We start from the raw sequence: 13,484 nt of genomic DNA, 5'->3' as shown, positions 1-13,484 counted from the left end.
ATGATGTACTTAATGTGTACCTGTTATGCTGTATCTAGTATGTTTCACTGTTCTTTTAAAAATCACTGACCATTTATAGTAAGGGGCAGAGGGAAACAATTTGTTTAAGGCTTTTGCATTGGTTGTAGAAATGACATTAGGGAGATTTGGTGACAGCTGGGAGGATGACTGTACTCAGACACTTGCGTGAAGACTGAACAAATCTTCCTAAATGTCATTTCAGCCTCCATGTTTTGTTTTGTTTGGGGTTTCTTTCTCCGTTTTTGTTTTGTTGTTTTATATGTAACTGGTACTATACAGCTGATAACAAGTTTATGAGTAAATCTAGTCAAACTACAGTGGATCTTGAAAAATTAAGGCATGTAAAAAACAGTGCGGAGCTCAGAATGAAAGATCATGAACTGTGACAGCAGTCATAGGCTGAGTAACCTAAAGTAGAAGGGCTTGGGCAAGGTGCTTCATTGTTTTTGAGTATGCTTCCTCCCTGGAAAAGTCAGTATAATAATTTTGTCTGATGTTGTGTGGCATTAGCTATATGAAAGTGCCTTGGTAGCATGCATAATAAAAGTTAGAATAATAATTTTTAAAATGAACCTTTATAATAGCATTGACTGACCGTCTATATTGGGTGTACTATCTTAAGCACATAGGACTGGTTATTGGGTTTTGTTCTGTGCAAACCAATGATTTTTTTATGATTTCAATTTTTTAAAGTTTTTATAATTTTAGTTTTAAAAAATGCTTTTCTTTAATATTGAAGGAATTTCTTTTCCCAATAAGCATGTAGAGTCTACATATAGACTACTGTTGTGATAAGGCTTTTTTGAAAACTGTATTTGTTTAGGAAAATCTAACAGTCTCTGAAGTGTTCATATCTTTGATGGTGATTATATTGTTATAGTGGAGGGGCATCTTTATGGGAAGAAAATTCTTGGTCTGCTAGTGTCTCTTGACATATGATGTCCTTGAATAGTAACTTTTACCTCTGTGTGCAGAGATTTGTGACTACCTTTTTATGTGTAGTGAACTGAGTGTCAAGAGAACAATGCTGTTTATAGCTACAAGTTCTGTAGCTGCTAAAGTTTCTTGGCTAAGAATTTTTATTGAAGCTAAGAATTTTTCCCTGTACTCCCAAAGTTGAATTTCTATCTCTTGTTGGATTGAAAAAGTGAGAATATAGAGATGAAACAATATTGCCTTAAAAATTAAAATCTCAGTAATTACTGTTCATGTTAGTATATCAACTCATAAAATATTTTAATACATTAATGTATATGTTTGAGTTAGTGTAGTGAAATTTGAGGAAAACATGACTCTCTATTCTAGTTTGTTTCTTGCATGTTTGGTCAGTAGCAAATTTTGCATTCACCATACACGGAGGCTCAGAGAGGCTATGCAACATGTTGCATTACATGGATAGAGTAGCTGTCCTGACAGTGACATTTTGTATGTGTATTTCGGCATTCACACATGAGTAGATGTACTTTACAATGGAAGAATTTTACATTCAATTTTAGTCTTTTTGATGCTTAATCTCTAGGTGAGCAGGCCAAAGTGGTAAGCAAAGGTATTGATAAAGTCACTAGGAACTTCATTAGAGTGTCATGTGCTAAAATCATTTGGTAATTTGTCAGGTGGAGGCATTTAAAGATTAGCATCCTGGATTCAAACTCTAGGTCCTCTTGTTTACAGAATGGTTACTTTGTGCCGAAGGCTGTGTGGTGAAAAGGGGTATATTGGAATAAAATCCCAGACTGAGGAGCAGCAGCAGAAGGTTTGGGGTCTGTTAGGAATAACAGGAAGGACAGTGGTAGTGTCAGCACAGTGTAGCTTGTATCATTGTCCCTTTCTCACAGAAGGATGGGTCATTTGAAAATCCCAGTTACCCTCTCCAGAGGTTCTGGTAGCTAGGAAAGAATACCTTATGACATTGCAGAGGGCAAGATGCTGCCAGCCCCGCTCATCTGTCCTGTGCATGTATTTCACTGACATAAGAGCATAGAAAAAATGGAGATAAGGTGTTGAATATTTTTTAGAACATTGCACAATGAAAATACAGTATACTTTTAAATAACAATAATTTTGTATAAAGGATATTTGGAAGAAAATTGACTGCTCATACTTAAATACATTTTTATTAAAAGAAAAATGTTAAGACTCACTCCACTTTTATTTCATTCTGGTTGGAGCATAATTTTATGCAGTGTTTTTTGACTTGGATGCAAATCAATTCCAATTATTTAAATCCTAGTACAGAACTATTGTTTAAGTTTTATACAATAAAACTTAAGATAGAGTACACTTGAGATAGAATACAGGGTATTGAATGAAGCTTTACTGTCATAACTGTTGTTCTATATCACATCCATGATATTGTTTATAAGGCTAGCATTAGAGACATAAACAGATCCATTAGATGTAGAGTTCAAAAGTGAGGTTTAAAAAAAGGGTACTGTGGGGCTGGGGATTTAGCTCAGCGGCATAAGCCCTGCCTTGCAAGCAGGCAGTCGTGAGTTTGATCCCTGGTACCGATGAAAAGGAAAAAGACCAAAAAAAAAGCGTACTGTGAACCATGTAAGCCAGAGGAGTCCCTGAATACCAGCCCACTAGGAATACTGTATTAATTCTGTAAATATGCACTATAAACATCACTGTGTGTGTGCCAGGCATGGTGTCTAATATTTGTGTTTTCCTTTGCATTAAGAATTTGGAAATTCTTCCTTTGGAAAATGTGTATAAAAATATGTCAATCTAGAGCACAAGATTTAAGAGTTCTGTATATTACAACTTGAATTCCTGATGTTTTTTTGTAGTGATTGTTGTTTGTTTAGGGATTTGTTTTTGGCTGGCTGAGAATTGAACCCAGTGCCTCATGAATGTGGGCAAACACCCTAGCAGTTAACTACCTCTCCACCTCACCCACTCCTTAAGTGATCTATCTGTAGGATTCTTCTAACAGCTGCAGTACTTGTCTACTAAATCAGTTTCTCTTGGGGGATTTCAGAAGCCAGGAATACTGTCAGCTGCATAGGTACTCTGAAGTTAATTCTATACTTTAAGGCCTAAGTAGGGGAGGACATATACATGTAAAGCTTAATTAATTTCTTTTGCATTCAACAAAGATTTCTAAATTCTGCCCCCACCTCCCACCCCAGTACTAGGGATTGAACCCAGGATGCTGACATTGAGCTACATACCCAGCCCTATTTATTTATTTATTTATTTATTTATTTTTATTTTGAGACAGGGTCTTACTAAGCTAGGTGAGATTCCAACTTGTGATCCCTCTGCTTCTGCATGGTACATGACTAAAAATCTTAGTTTCTGAAAATAATACTTTCTGAAATAAAGCTTATAAGATTTATGTATCATTTTTCTGACATTTTTTATGTGTGATTGCTACATATACCTTAAATGACTCTACAGTGGGAAAGAATCTGACTTTTACAACAGATGAATAATAGCATAAGTCAGTATGGCTCTTTCAGTCTTTGATCGTTTTATGTGTCCCTGTTAATAATTTACTCTATGCAATGCAAATATTATTTGTAGTATGTCATTGAGCTTGGGCATATAAATGTTAAATTATTGTGAAATATTTCATTCTTATAGTATAAAGAATAATAGAATAAATAACTGTATCAACCACTTAGGATTAGGAAAAAATATATTCATAGAACCTTCCACTATCTGGTGTTTTCGTTTTTGTTTTTTTTAACCTTCTGTTAGTGTAAGCATATTTTTGTTGCATAGCTCCTTTCATGCCTTCAAGTGGATGCTTATAGTGAGCTTCCTACCCAGTGTTCTTGGCACTTTATTTCAGCCTCTGTGGTCTTTCACAATTGACTCTGTTTTCACACACAAATTCTTATAAAGAATAATGTCATAGCAGCCGCTTTAGGCTGGAAATATGAAATCCATCATTCTATATAAAGTTAAGGAACTTGTTAAAAGTTATTCCTAGAAACACAGTTTTGTGTGAGAGTTCTGCACTTCTCATTGCATTTATTTTTACTTTTCTTAACCATTTTATGTTTGCATGTGAAAGTAATCCTGGTGTTGGGATGTAATTCAGTGGTAGGGCGCTTGCTTAACATGCAGGAAACCCTGGGTTGGATCCCTAGCACCATTAAAAAAAAAGAAAAAAGAAAAAGCAAAGAATTCTGATGATCAATAGAAGGAACTTTCTAATTTCATGGAAAAATAAAGTTGTGTTATTTGCTGTTCACAGGGAAAAAAATGCATTGTAGTGGGATAGATTATGGCAAATATCTACTAGTAACTATAATACCATCTTTATTAGGCATAGACTTGGAGTTTGCAGTATAATCAAATTTGTACCAGTATAAGGTTTATCTGGTATTTTAAAATGTATCTTGATACTACATTTATATAGATGGATGCAAATATAAGTATCCTCTATTTCAATTCTTTTCGATTCATAGCAAGAAATTGAGTAAAGCATGAGGGGCTGAGGCAGGAGGATCACCACAAGTTTAAGGCCAGCCTAACTACATAGAGACACCATGTCTCAAAAAACCAAAAATAAATAAATAAAATTTTAAATTAAAAGAAAAAAAGAAATTGAAATACAGAAATCCTTTCTCCTGTGGAACATGCACTTTCCTCCTGCCTACACGTGTCCCCAGTGAGTACCCCGTGGTGGTGTGGTACTTGTGTTATAGCTGAGAAACCTGCACTGATAAGTCACTGTCACCTAACATCCATCCTTTTCATTACAGTTCATTCTTAGTATAAATTCTGCAGGTTTAGATGTTGCCCACCATGTTAGTATTATTCAGAATATTTTCACTAGCCTAAAAACCTATTCCATGTATTCCCCTCCCCCAGCTTCTCACAACAGTGCATCTTTATTGTCTCTCTAATTTTCCTTTTCCAGAATTTCACATAGTTGGAAGCATATGGTAATACTAATCTCTGAAATTCAATTCAGTGTCGAAAAGGGGAGCAATTCATAATACGGAAAATTTTCTTCCCAAAGCTTCATTTGACATCATTTTCACACACAAAAAATTAGCCGTTACTGTATTTTAGAATTATGTGTTCAAAAAAAAAAAAAAAAAAGAATTATGTGTTCAACAAAGCAGTTGGGCAGATTTTTTCCCCCTCTGTCTGATGGACTACAAATTCACTTTTGTAAGCTCTTTCGAGTTAATTACGGTCACCAAGAGTGAAGTGCTGATATATTTTGATTACCTTCTCTACTCTTCATTTCCAAATGGAGTAAAGTGGGGTCAAGTAGTCTCATAAGCTCTAAGCCCCTCTCCAAAGCCTCCCTGGCAGCAGGCCTGACCATAGCCGGGTTATGAGCACATAGGCTCTAGCTTGGTGTCCTTAGTCATTTCTGCGCACGTGCTGCTGGCTTGACTGCTGGGTTTTGGCAGGATGGCCATGGAGCAGAGCCAAGGTATTATGAAAAAGCACTAGGTTAAGTTTCAGTTCTCTGTGATTAGAAGATGTAGCTGCCAATTGTCATCAACTGGATCTCTTGTACTTTGTTGAGTTAATTGGGTTGGTATCCAGGAGGATTTTTTAAAAAGAGAAATCTTTTGTTTTTATTTAAATCCCTGTTCAGTGTGTAGAGCTGCTTAGATCTTCTTGTGATCTGCTTTGTCCAATATCAGGGTTCAATAGAAAACATTTTTTGAGTGTTTGTTGAACAATAGAGAGGCATATAAGAATTACTTTGTATGAACAGACTTACATTTACACTTTTCTGTATATGAATGAATTGTCAGAAAATGTATGAATTAGGTATTAAAAACCCAGTGAAGAAGGGCCAGTGATACAGCTCAGTGGCACAGTACCTGCCTAGCAAGCACAAGGTCCTGAGTTCAATTCCCTGTACAAAAACAAAAATCACCTCAACGAAGATAGGTCTTAGAAAATGTCCTGCCTTTTTTTCCTTTTGAGACGGAAGATCAGAAGACACTGTTCCCAAGTTCCTATTAAGCTGAATTAGTAGTCTGTTTGCTTTGGTGAGATAAATGTTAGATCTAACAAATGATGTCTGTGAAGCACGTGCTTTGTTAAGTACAGTATATAAACAGACACAGATGTTTCTATGGAAGAAAGCATCTTATTTATCTCTCTATTCCACTACTTAGCATTTAATACACTTTGCTTAATGAATAAAACCACCTTTTGAGGGGCTGGGGATTTAGCTCAGCGGCATAAGCACCTGCCTTGCAAGCAGGCAGTTGTGAGTTCGATCCCTGGTAGACAAAACAAAAACAAACAAAAACAAACAAAAAAACCCCACCTTTTGCTGCTAATAAGTTGTACTGTGTTTATACATTTTATGAATTTTTGATCATTTTATGTACTTTCACCCTTAAAACTATTATTGATGATTTTATAGTTGTGTATCATAAATAATTATAATACATATCAGATATATGATTCTAAAACATAAAATAACAATGTATAAGCCTACAATCCAACTCAGGAGCATTCCTATTATTACCTGGTTGATATTATGTGTTCTGTGTATCAATCTCATCATTTCTTTGCTTTATGTTTTTTATGTATCCCTGTAAGATATGCCAATGTGTATTACATCATGATTTGTCTTCCTGTTCTCGTAAATGACCTTTCAAGCTTCCCTTTTTGCCATTATAGTGTTGCTATAAACATTCTTCTCCATGTTTCCAGTATATATTTTGCTGTTCCCTCCCTCCTGATTCCACCCTTTTGGGCTAGAGATTGAACTCAAATCCTCACACATGTTAAGAAGGTGCTCAGCCCTTTTGAGAGTTTTTCAAAGATGTGAACTTAGGAATAGAATCTTTGTTTTATGAATATTCTTTTCTTTTAGCTTGATAAAGATGACATGGTATACATGGAAGCATATGATAAATTGCTGGAGTCATGGCTAACTTTGGTCCAAGATGATAAACATTTCCATAAAGGCTTTTTTACTCAACATGCAGTTCAAGTTTTCAATTCCTATATCCAGTGCCATCTAGCTGCACCAGATGGCACAAGGAACTTGGTAAGTTTTAAGCCAAGTGGTAACAAAGTCACCACAGGCTGTATTCATTGTATTAAACATTATTAACACTAGAAATTTACAACATGCTCCCTCAGAAGATTTGCTGAGAGCAGAATGAACCTTGTTTCCTAAATGAGTTCTTGTTAAATGGGATGTTGCTTATCGTCACACTTTTTTCTGTTGCTAGTTGTCCCATGCTCATGAATTACTCCTATATCCAAAAGACCAGGATACCAGATCACATGGTGACATGTGAAAGACAGCAGAGCATTTAGTGACATGTGCAGTTCCCTAGTATGGGAAGTTGTGAAAATGGAAATATCTCTGCTTACCACATGCAATAGAAAGTAGAAGCAGTACTTCTTTTTCTTTTGTGTTTTCCTCCTTTTGATAACCACTAGTGCTGTTTGTATGGTAAGAAAGGAATCCCTAGATTGAAGATTGGCTCTGCCCAGCTCACCTTTCCATTTGTGGTACTGGAGCTGTTGTACAGGGCAACAAAAATTTGTTTCTAACTGTAGAAGATAGTCAATGCAGTTTCTCATTGTTTGTTTCTTTCGTCTGTAATAGACTGCCAATGGTGTAGCCTCTCGTGAGGAAGAAGAAATAAGTGAACTTCAAGAAGATGACCGAGACCAGTTTTCTGATCAACTAGCCAGTGTAGGAATGCTAGGAAGGATTGCTGCAGAACACTGTATACCTCTTCTGACAAGGTACACACTGTCCAAAGAAATCCCATGGAGCAAATATTCTCTATTCACAATTCCCTGGAGAGCACTTAAAGTGTTTAAAGACTTTAAACGCTCCTGCCCCGTATCCCAGCACACTGGACCAAATGGACAGAAACATACTCATGGTTGCATTCTTTGGCTTATACATTTGGAGCCCAGGCACTACAACACAATTGGCAGAGAGATTATGGAAAACATGGTATGAGAAATGATTTGACCCCTATCAATAAAACTGGGAATAACCAGTTTTCAAATGCCTGTTGTAAACCTTGATGTTTTTAAAGCATTTAAAGCATTGTTTAATTGTGTCATAAACAGTAAATCACAATTCCTGTAGTACTATGAGAATAATTTTGTACCATAGTGTTTTGTATATGTGTTTTTACACTAACATCTTGATTTATGTTGTCTAGTATATTGAAGTTGTAAGTTGTTTTAGGTCTTCACCTATTAAACTTGCTGTTGTGTTTTGTTTTGTTATCTTCTTTAGTTTATTAGAAGAAAGAGTAACAAGACTTCATGGTCAGTTACAACGACATCAGCAACAGTTACTTGCTTCTCCTAGTTCAAGCAGCATTGACAACAAAATGCTTGATGATCTTTACGAAGATATTCACTGGCTTATTTTAGTTACAGGTTGGTTCTTGTTTGTTTGTTTTTTAAATGTTGCCAGTAAAAAGTTTAAGCCCTAGAATTTAGAAACTTAATATCATGAAATCTGTATACTATATTGGATGAAATTTGAACGTAACTTTTCTACCACAAAGCTATGAATGCATATTTAAAAAAATACTGGCTCACATATATTCGTTGCCTGTTGTACACTAGATGTTCTATGTGGGTCTCACGGTAGCTCACTGAGTTAGTGCTGTTAGGTGTTGTTACTGTGATCATCGTCATTATCCCCATCCAGCAGAAGACGCTGAAAGTAAGAGGAACTAGCCCGTGGTCACACTGCTCCTAATGTCAGAGCCAGAGTGCAAACCGAGGCAGTCTGACTTGCTGGATCTTCTTCCTTAACAGCCATACTGTTAGCGTTTCTGTATTTTAAATAATCAGAAAAAATCTTGGCTTTTGGAAAGGCATTCTTCAATATTGATTTCTTATAAAGATAATAGCAGAATTCCTATTCACTGTAGAAAGTAATTATTGAAAACTATAAATAAGTAGATTAAAAAGCCAACATGTCAGTATGAATTATAAAACTGATGAATAAAACACTTTTCCTTTGCTATAATTTTGAGATTAATTATCTAAGAAATTGAAAGGTTTTTCTCATCGACTTGAAATTAACAGAGTAACATTTATAATTTACCTTTACATCAATTTATGTGATGTATATAAAACAAAATTGAAAACATTTATAGTACAATTTGGTAAATATAGATTTGTTAAGTGTTCGTTTTTAATTTTTTTTAAACTGAAGGCTACCTCTTAGCTGATGATACTCAGGGAGAGACTCCGCTAATACCTCCAGAAATAATGGAATATTCCATTAAGTATTCATCTGAAGTTGACATTAATACAACACTTCAAATTTTGGGATCTCCAGGAGAAAAAGCTTCTTCCATCCCAGGGTACAACAGAACAGATTCTGTGATTAGGTAATATGAACTCTATAGCTGTGCTCTTGTAATTTATACTGTTTTAAAAATTCTGAGTTGATGGGTAGCTGACTGGACAGAAAGGCACTTTGTACATCGGGCACATGAGGGAAAGAAAACTGGAGAAGCCTGAAGTATGCAGGGATGTCAAGCTCTTAGTAGTATGCAATATGTTTAGGCAACACCACTTGAGTGGAGATTGACAGATACATCCAGCACTGAAAAAAACAAGTATACAGTTATGCTAAATACAAGACCCCAGAGAGAGATTTAGTCTAACCTACAGCAAACACAGTACTTGTCCAGAGAAAACAGTACATACAACCTTAGTAAGCAGAAAAAAAAAAAAAAAAAAATTAAGGTTGTTAGAAACCAGATATATATTAACAAGTATTTATTGTTCATGATATCTAAAACTGTTCCAATGGCTTTCTCAAGAAAACCATAATTCTTATTTTTAAAGTGAAACTACTTATCCTGAATCTGTGAATCTTGAGAGCCCTGTTAGAGACAGTTACAAAATAACAGAGTACCTCAAATGAGAGGATTCACAATTAGCAAGGGCAAAATTTTCATCAACTCTTAGTTGTGCAGTTAGATGAGCCAATCAGAAATACATCCGCTTCTGGCAGTGAATTTGAAAAAAACATTTTAAATTTCAGCATCTTTTCCTTTAAGTGAAATTTAGGTTGTAAACAGAGATGTCAGTAGTAACATTTTTTATCAGTTGTAAGATCAATAACAAACAGAGCGCTACCCGTTTATTCTTTTTTAAATGCAAAAATATGCATGTCACTTAAACCCATGCAACAGAAAATACTATTTTTTGCAAATTGAAGTAATAAACTCATACCAGTGAAATACTTGGAAATTTATTTCCTTCATTGATGCCTGTATTCCCTTGTAAAGTAAAATGTTGATACTTCACTGGAAAAGTTCAAAAATCTTTCTCTTGGAATGCTATAGTCATTTGATTTAAGGTCTGTAGAAATCTGTGCTTTTACTCTGTTTTGTGGTAAATGTCAATTACAATGACAGTTCACTTCAGGGTTCTGTCATTTTATATTGTCATATTTCTTGCCTAGCTGGTACCTTTAGGAATGCTTTCCTTATACCTTAAGTGCTTTTTCAACTTCTTCCAGTCCTAGGTATCAGATGCGGGAGGAAAACATTTCTATATCTGACAGTACAGGTTGAGACCAAATATGAAATTTATAGTTTTTTAAAATCCGAAGAATAGTATGAAATTGACTGGCATACTGGAGAAATGTTCATTTGCCTAAAAAAAGTAGTTCACATTTCTTGTAACAACTGTCATTTAATAAGCAGTTATTAAGTACTTCCTGTGCACTGAGTATTAGCGGGTGCTTGGATCAGGCCTTGAATCCTCTTCATTGGTGGTTTCTTAGGATACACAAGTGAACAGAGTGAACAAAATGAGCTCCTCATAAGGAAGAGATGACCAGGAAGTTAATTATGTGGTGTGTTAGCAGGCGGTAAATGCTGCAGATAAAAAACCAAGAGCGGTAGTGGGATCAGCACAGACTTCAGGGATTATTGTGATTTTTAAATAGGGTGCTTCCGTGTGGTTTTTGTTCAGGCAATGACTTGTGAGTATACAGTTGGGGTTGGTAAGGAAAGGAGCCATAGTGTTCCTTTTATGCAGGGGATAGCATTCCAACAGGGCAACAGGTAATGCAGAGGCTCTGGGCATACCTGGCATGTGCAAGGGCTGGTAAAAATGCCACTGGGGACCAAGTAGAGTGGGCAGAATTTTGTAAGAGGTGGAGCTGGGGAAATAGAGGGAAACCAGATGAAGGTGTCAGGGTTTTGTAAGATCTTCGGCTTTTGTGCGTGGGGTGCTGTCGTAGGGTTTTGAGCAGAAGAATTTGTATGTTAAAATTTTTTTGTCTAATGCATTGGTCTGAATGATGAAAGAGAGCAGGTATATGAGGCTAGTTGTAGTAATCCAGGAGAAAGATGGTGTCTAGGCCAGAGTGACAGGAGTAAAAGTTTGTGAGAAGTTAAAGCACTATTTGGTTTGTTCTTCTGTCTTTTGGTTAATGAAATGCAAATGTAATACAGGATTGATTTGGAAAACTAAGTGCTGTCTGGATATAAAGTGTTTTTAGACAGCATGTTTAAGAAAATCCTTAGAATATCGAGAATTACAAATTTTAATGTCTTCAGCTCTGTGCTAGAATCTGATAAAAGAAGAATAGTGTAGAGGTGTAGTAAACTCATCTACTGGTAGAGGAGGGTCCTCTCTTCTTGAAAGAGATGGCTTATATTTAAACTACTGCCTTGGGGCTGGGGATTTAGCTCAGCGACATAAGCACCTGCCTTGCAAGCGCGCAGTTGTGAGTTCCATCCCTGGTACCGATAAAAAATAAAATAAATTATTGCCTGAAGGACGAGAGGAAGGCAGACTATTCCAAACAGTGAGAGGAGGAGAGGCGGACAGGAGTGTAAGCGGGATATGACTATGTGGTCATGCAGGAGAGCGCGCTGTCCGTGGCAGGCAAGATGGGGGTGGAGTGTTGTGAGTGGGGCTCCTGAGGTGGGGTTGGAAATGAGGGGAAGGACTTAACGGTAGAAAAATGAAAAGGACAAGACAGGTGATGGAGGGCTCCCTGTGCCTTCCTGATCACTGCCTGGGCTTTTCTTTCATTTATTTATCTTTCTTCCATTTGACAAAGGGAAAGCAACTCGTTCTGCACCTTGCGGTGTGGAGTGGCACACGTGTAGGGCCCAGAGTGCAGCCTTGTAGGGCAGTTCCTCATGGCGTGATGCTGACTGATGGAGGCCAGAGCATGCAGCTGGTCAGGAGGCTCGGGCCTTCGCATCAAGTCACATGAAGCAGGATCCAGTCCAGTGTCAATGCAGGGATTAGCAAAACTAAGTTTTGATAGATCTCTGTGATTTTTGCCATGTAACTTGGAAGAAATTCAAATAATTGGGTGACCTTGCTGAGTAAGAATACCTTCTATTTATATGAACAAGTTTTTCAGTGTTGATATTTACTGAAATGAATAGGAATTACACTCATTCTGGCATTGAAATATTTAGTCACAGATATGAACAAATTGATACATGTGCTGCCAAAGCAAGCACAATATGAACAAATTGGGAAAACAGCCTTGCTATGTTGGCCTCAAGATGCACAAAATTTTATCTTGTGTTTCATGATTTAAATTTGTTTTTCTTTTCAACTGTATAATTTTAATGTTACAATGATTTTCATTCTTTTTTTTTTTTTTTTTTGGCTTTTTTTCGTTTTTATCGGCACCAAGGATCGAACTCACGACTGCCTGCTTTCAAGGCAGGTGCTTATGCTCCTGAGCTAAATCCCCAGCCCCTATGATTTTCAATCTTAAAGACAATTTTAAATATAGTCTCATGGTCATTTGAAATTCTTAAAACTTTATCTTTTAATATATAAACATTTGTGTCATAGAACGTAGTGTGATTTGTAAAATCACATATATTTATATGTTGTAAAATCAACATATACATTTATTAGAAAAATATATGGAGGGGGCTGGGGATTTAGCTCAATGGTATAAGTGCCTGCCTGGCAAGCGCAAGGTCATGAGTTCAATTCCTGGCCCCCCTCCCAAAATATGTATATATAGGGAAATGAAGTTGAAATACAGAAATATTTGGTGGAATTGCAGTATGTTAATTTAACCATTTTACTTCAAAATCTGATAGGCTAGAAATAATACCTAAAATTAATCTTATGGGGAAAATCTGATACGTTCACTAAAATGTGATAAAATGAGGGGGTTTTGTTCACATATTTCCTAAAATAAATTTTGAAAGTTTGAGCACTGGTGTTCTCAGTACCGTGTGGATAAAGAGAAGAGAAGAGACCATACAGTAGAACCTTAAAAACCAGGCATAACGGAGGTCAAAAGACAAGGCTGCAGAGTAAGCAGACAGCTGTGGGGGTGGTGGGCAGGGCGTGTGCCAGGGATGGATAAGCAGGTGTCTTCTCGGAACAGAGGGGCAGCAGCACAGCACAGAGCGCTTCTGAGACTTCAGAACTGAATAAAGAGCTGAAGCATGTCCATCTGGTCTCACGATGAGGAAATTTCAGTCCTCCCTCAATGGGTGAGGAAAGGAGCAGAG

At 36.6% G+C, this 13,484-nt stretch overlaps 1 protein-coding gene across 4 annotated transcripts in view; it reads left to right on the top strand.

The window, feature by feature from the left end:
* The window catches only part of Xpo4 (exportin 4), a 110,647-nt gene that overhangs the window by 76,786 nt on the left and 20,377 nt on the right, over nt 1–13,484 (top strand). For all 4 annotated transcript variants that reach the window (XM_063232485.1, XM_063232486.1, XM_063232487.1 and 1 more), the window contains 4 exons: nt 6,839–7,015; nt 7,586–7,728; nt 8,237–8,382; nt 9,173–9,350. In XM_063232485.1, coding sequence (XP_063088555.1) covers nt 6,839–7,015; nt 7,586–7,728; nt 8,237–8,382; nt 9,173–9,350 — 644 coding nt within the window. The remainder of the gene's footprint in view (nt 1–6,838; nt 7,016–7,585; nt 7,729–8,236; nt 8,383–9,172; nt 9,351–13,484) is intronic.

Source organism: Cavia porcellus, unplaced genomic scaffold (assembly GCF_034190915.1).
Source record: "Cavia porcellus strain 051 isolate PalLab524CR breed Dunkin Hartley unplaced genomic scaffold, mCavPor4.1 scaffold_21, whole genome shotgun sequence".
Classification (NCBI taxonomy): Eukaryota; Metazoa; Chordata; class Mammalia; order Rodentia; family Caviidae; genus Cavia; species Cavia porcellus.
Note: the sequence above shows the minus strand (reverse complement) of the source record. Positions and strands in the feature narration are given on the sequence as shown.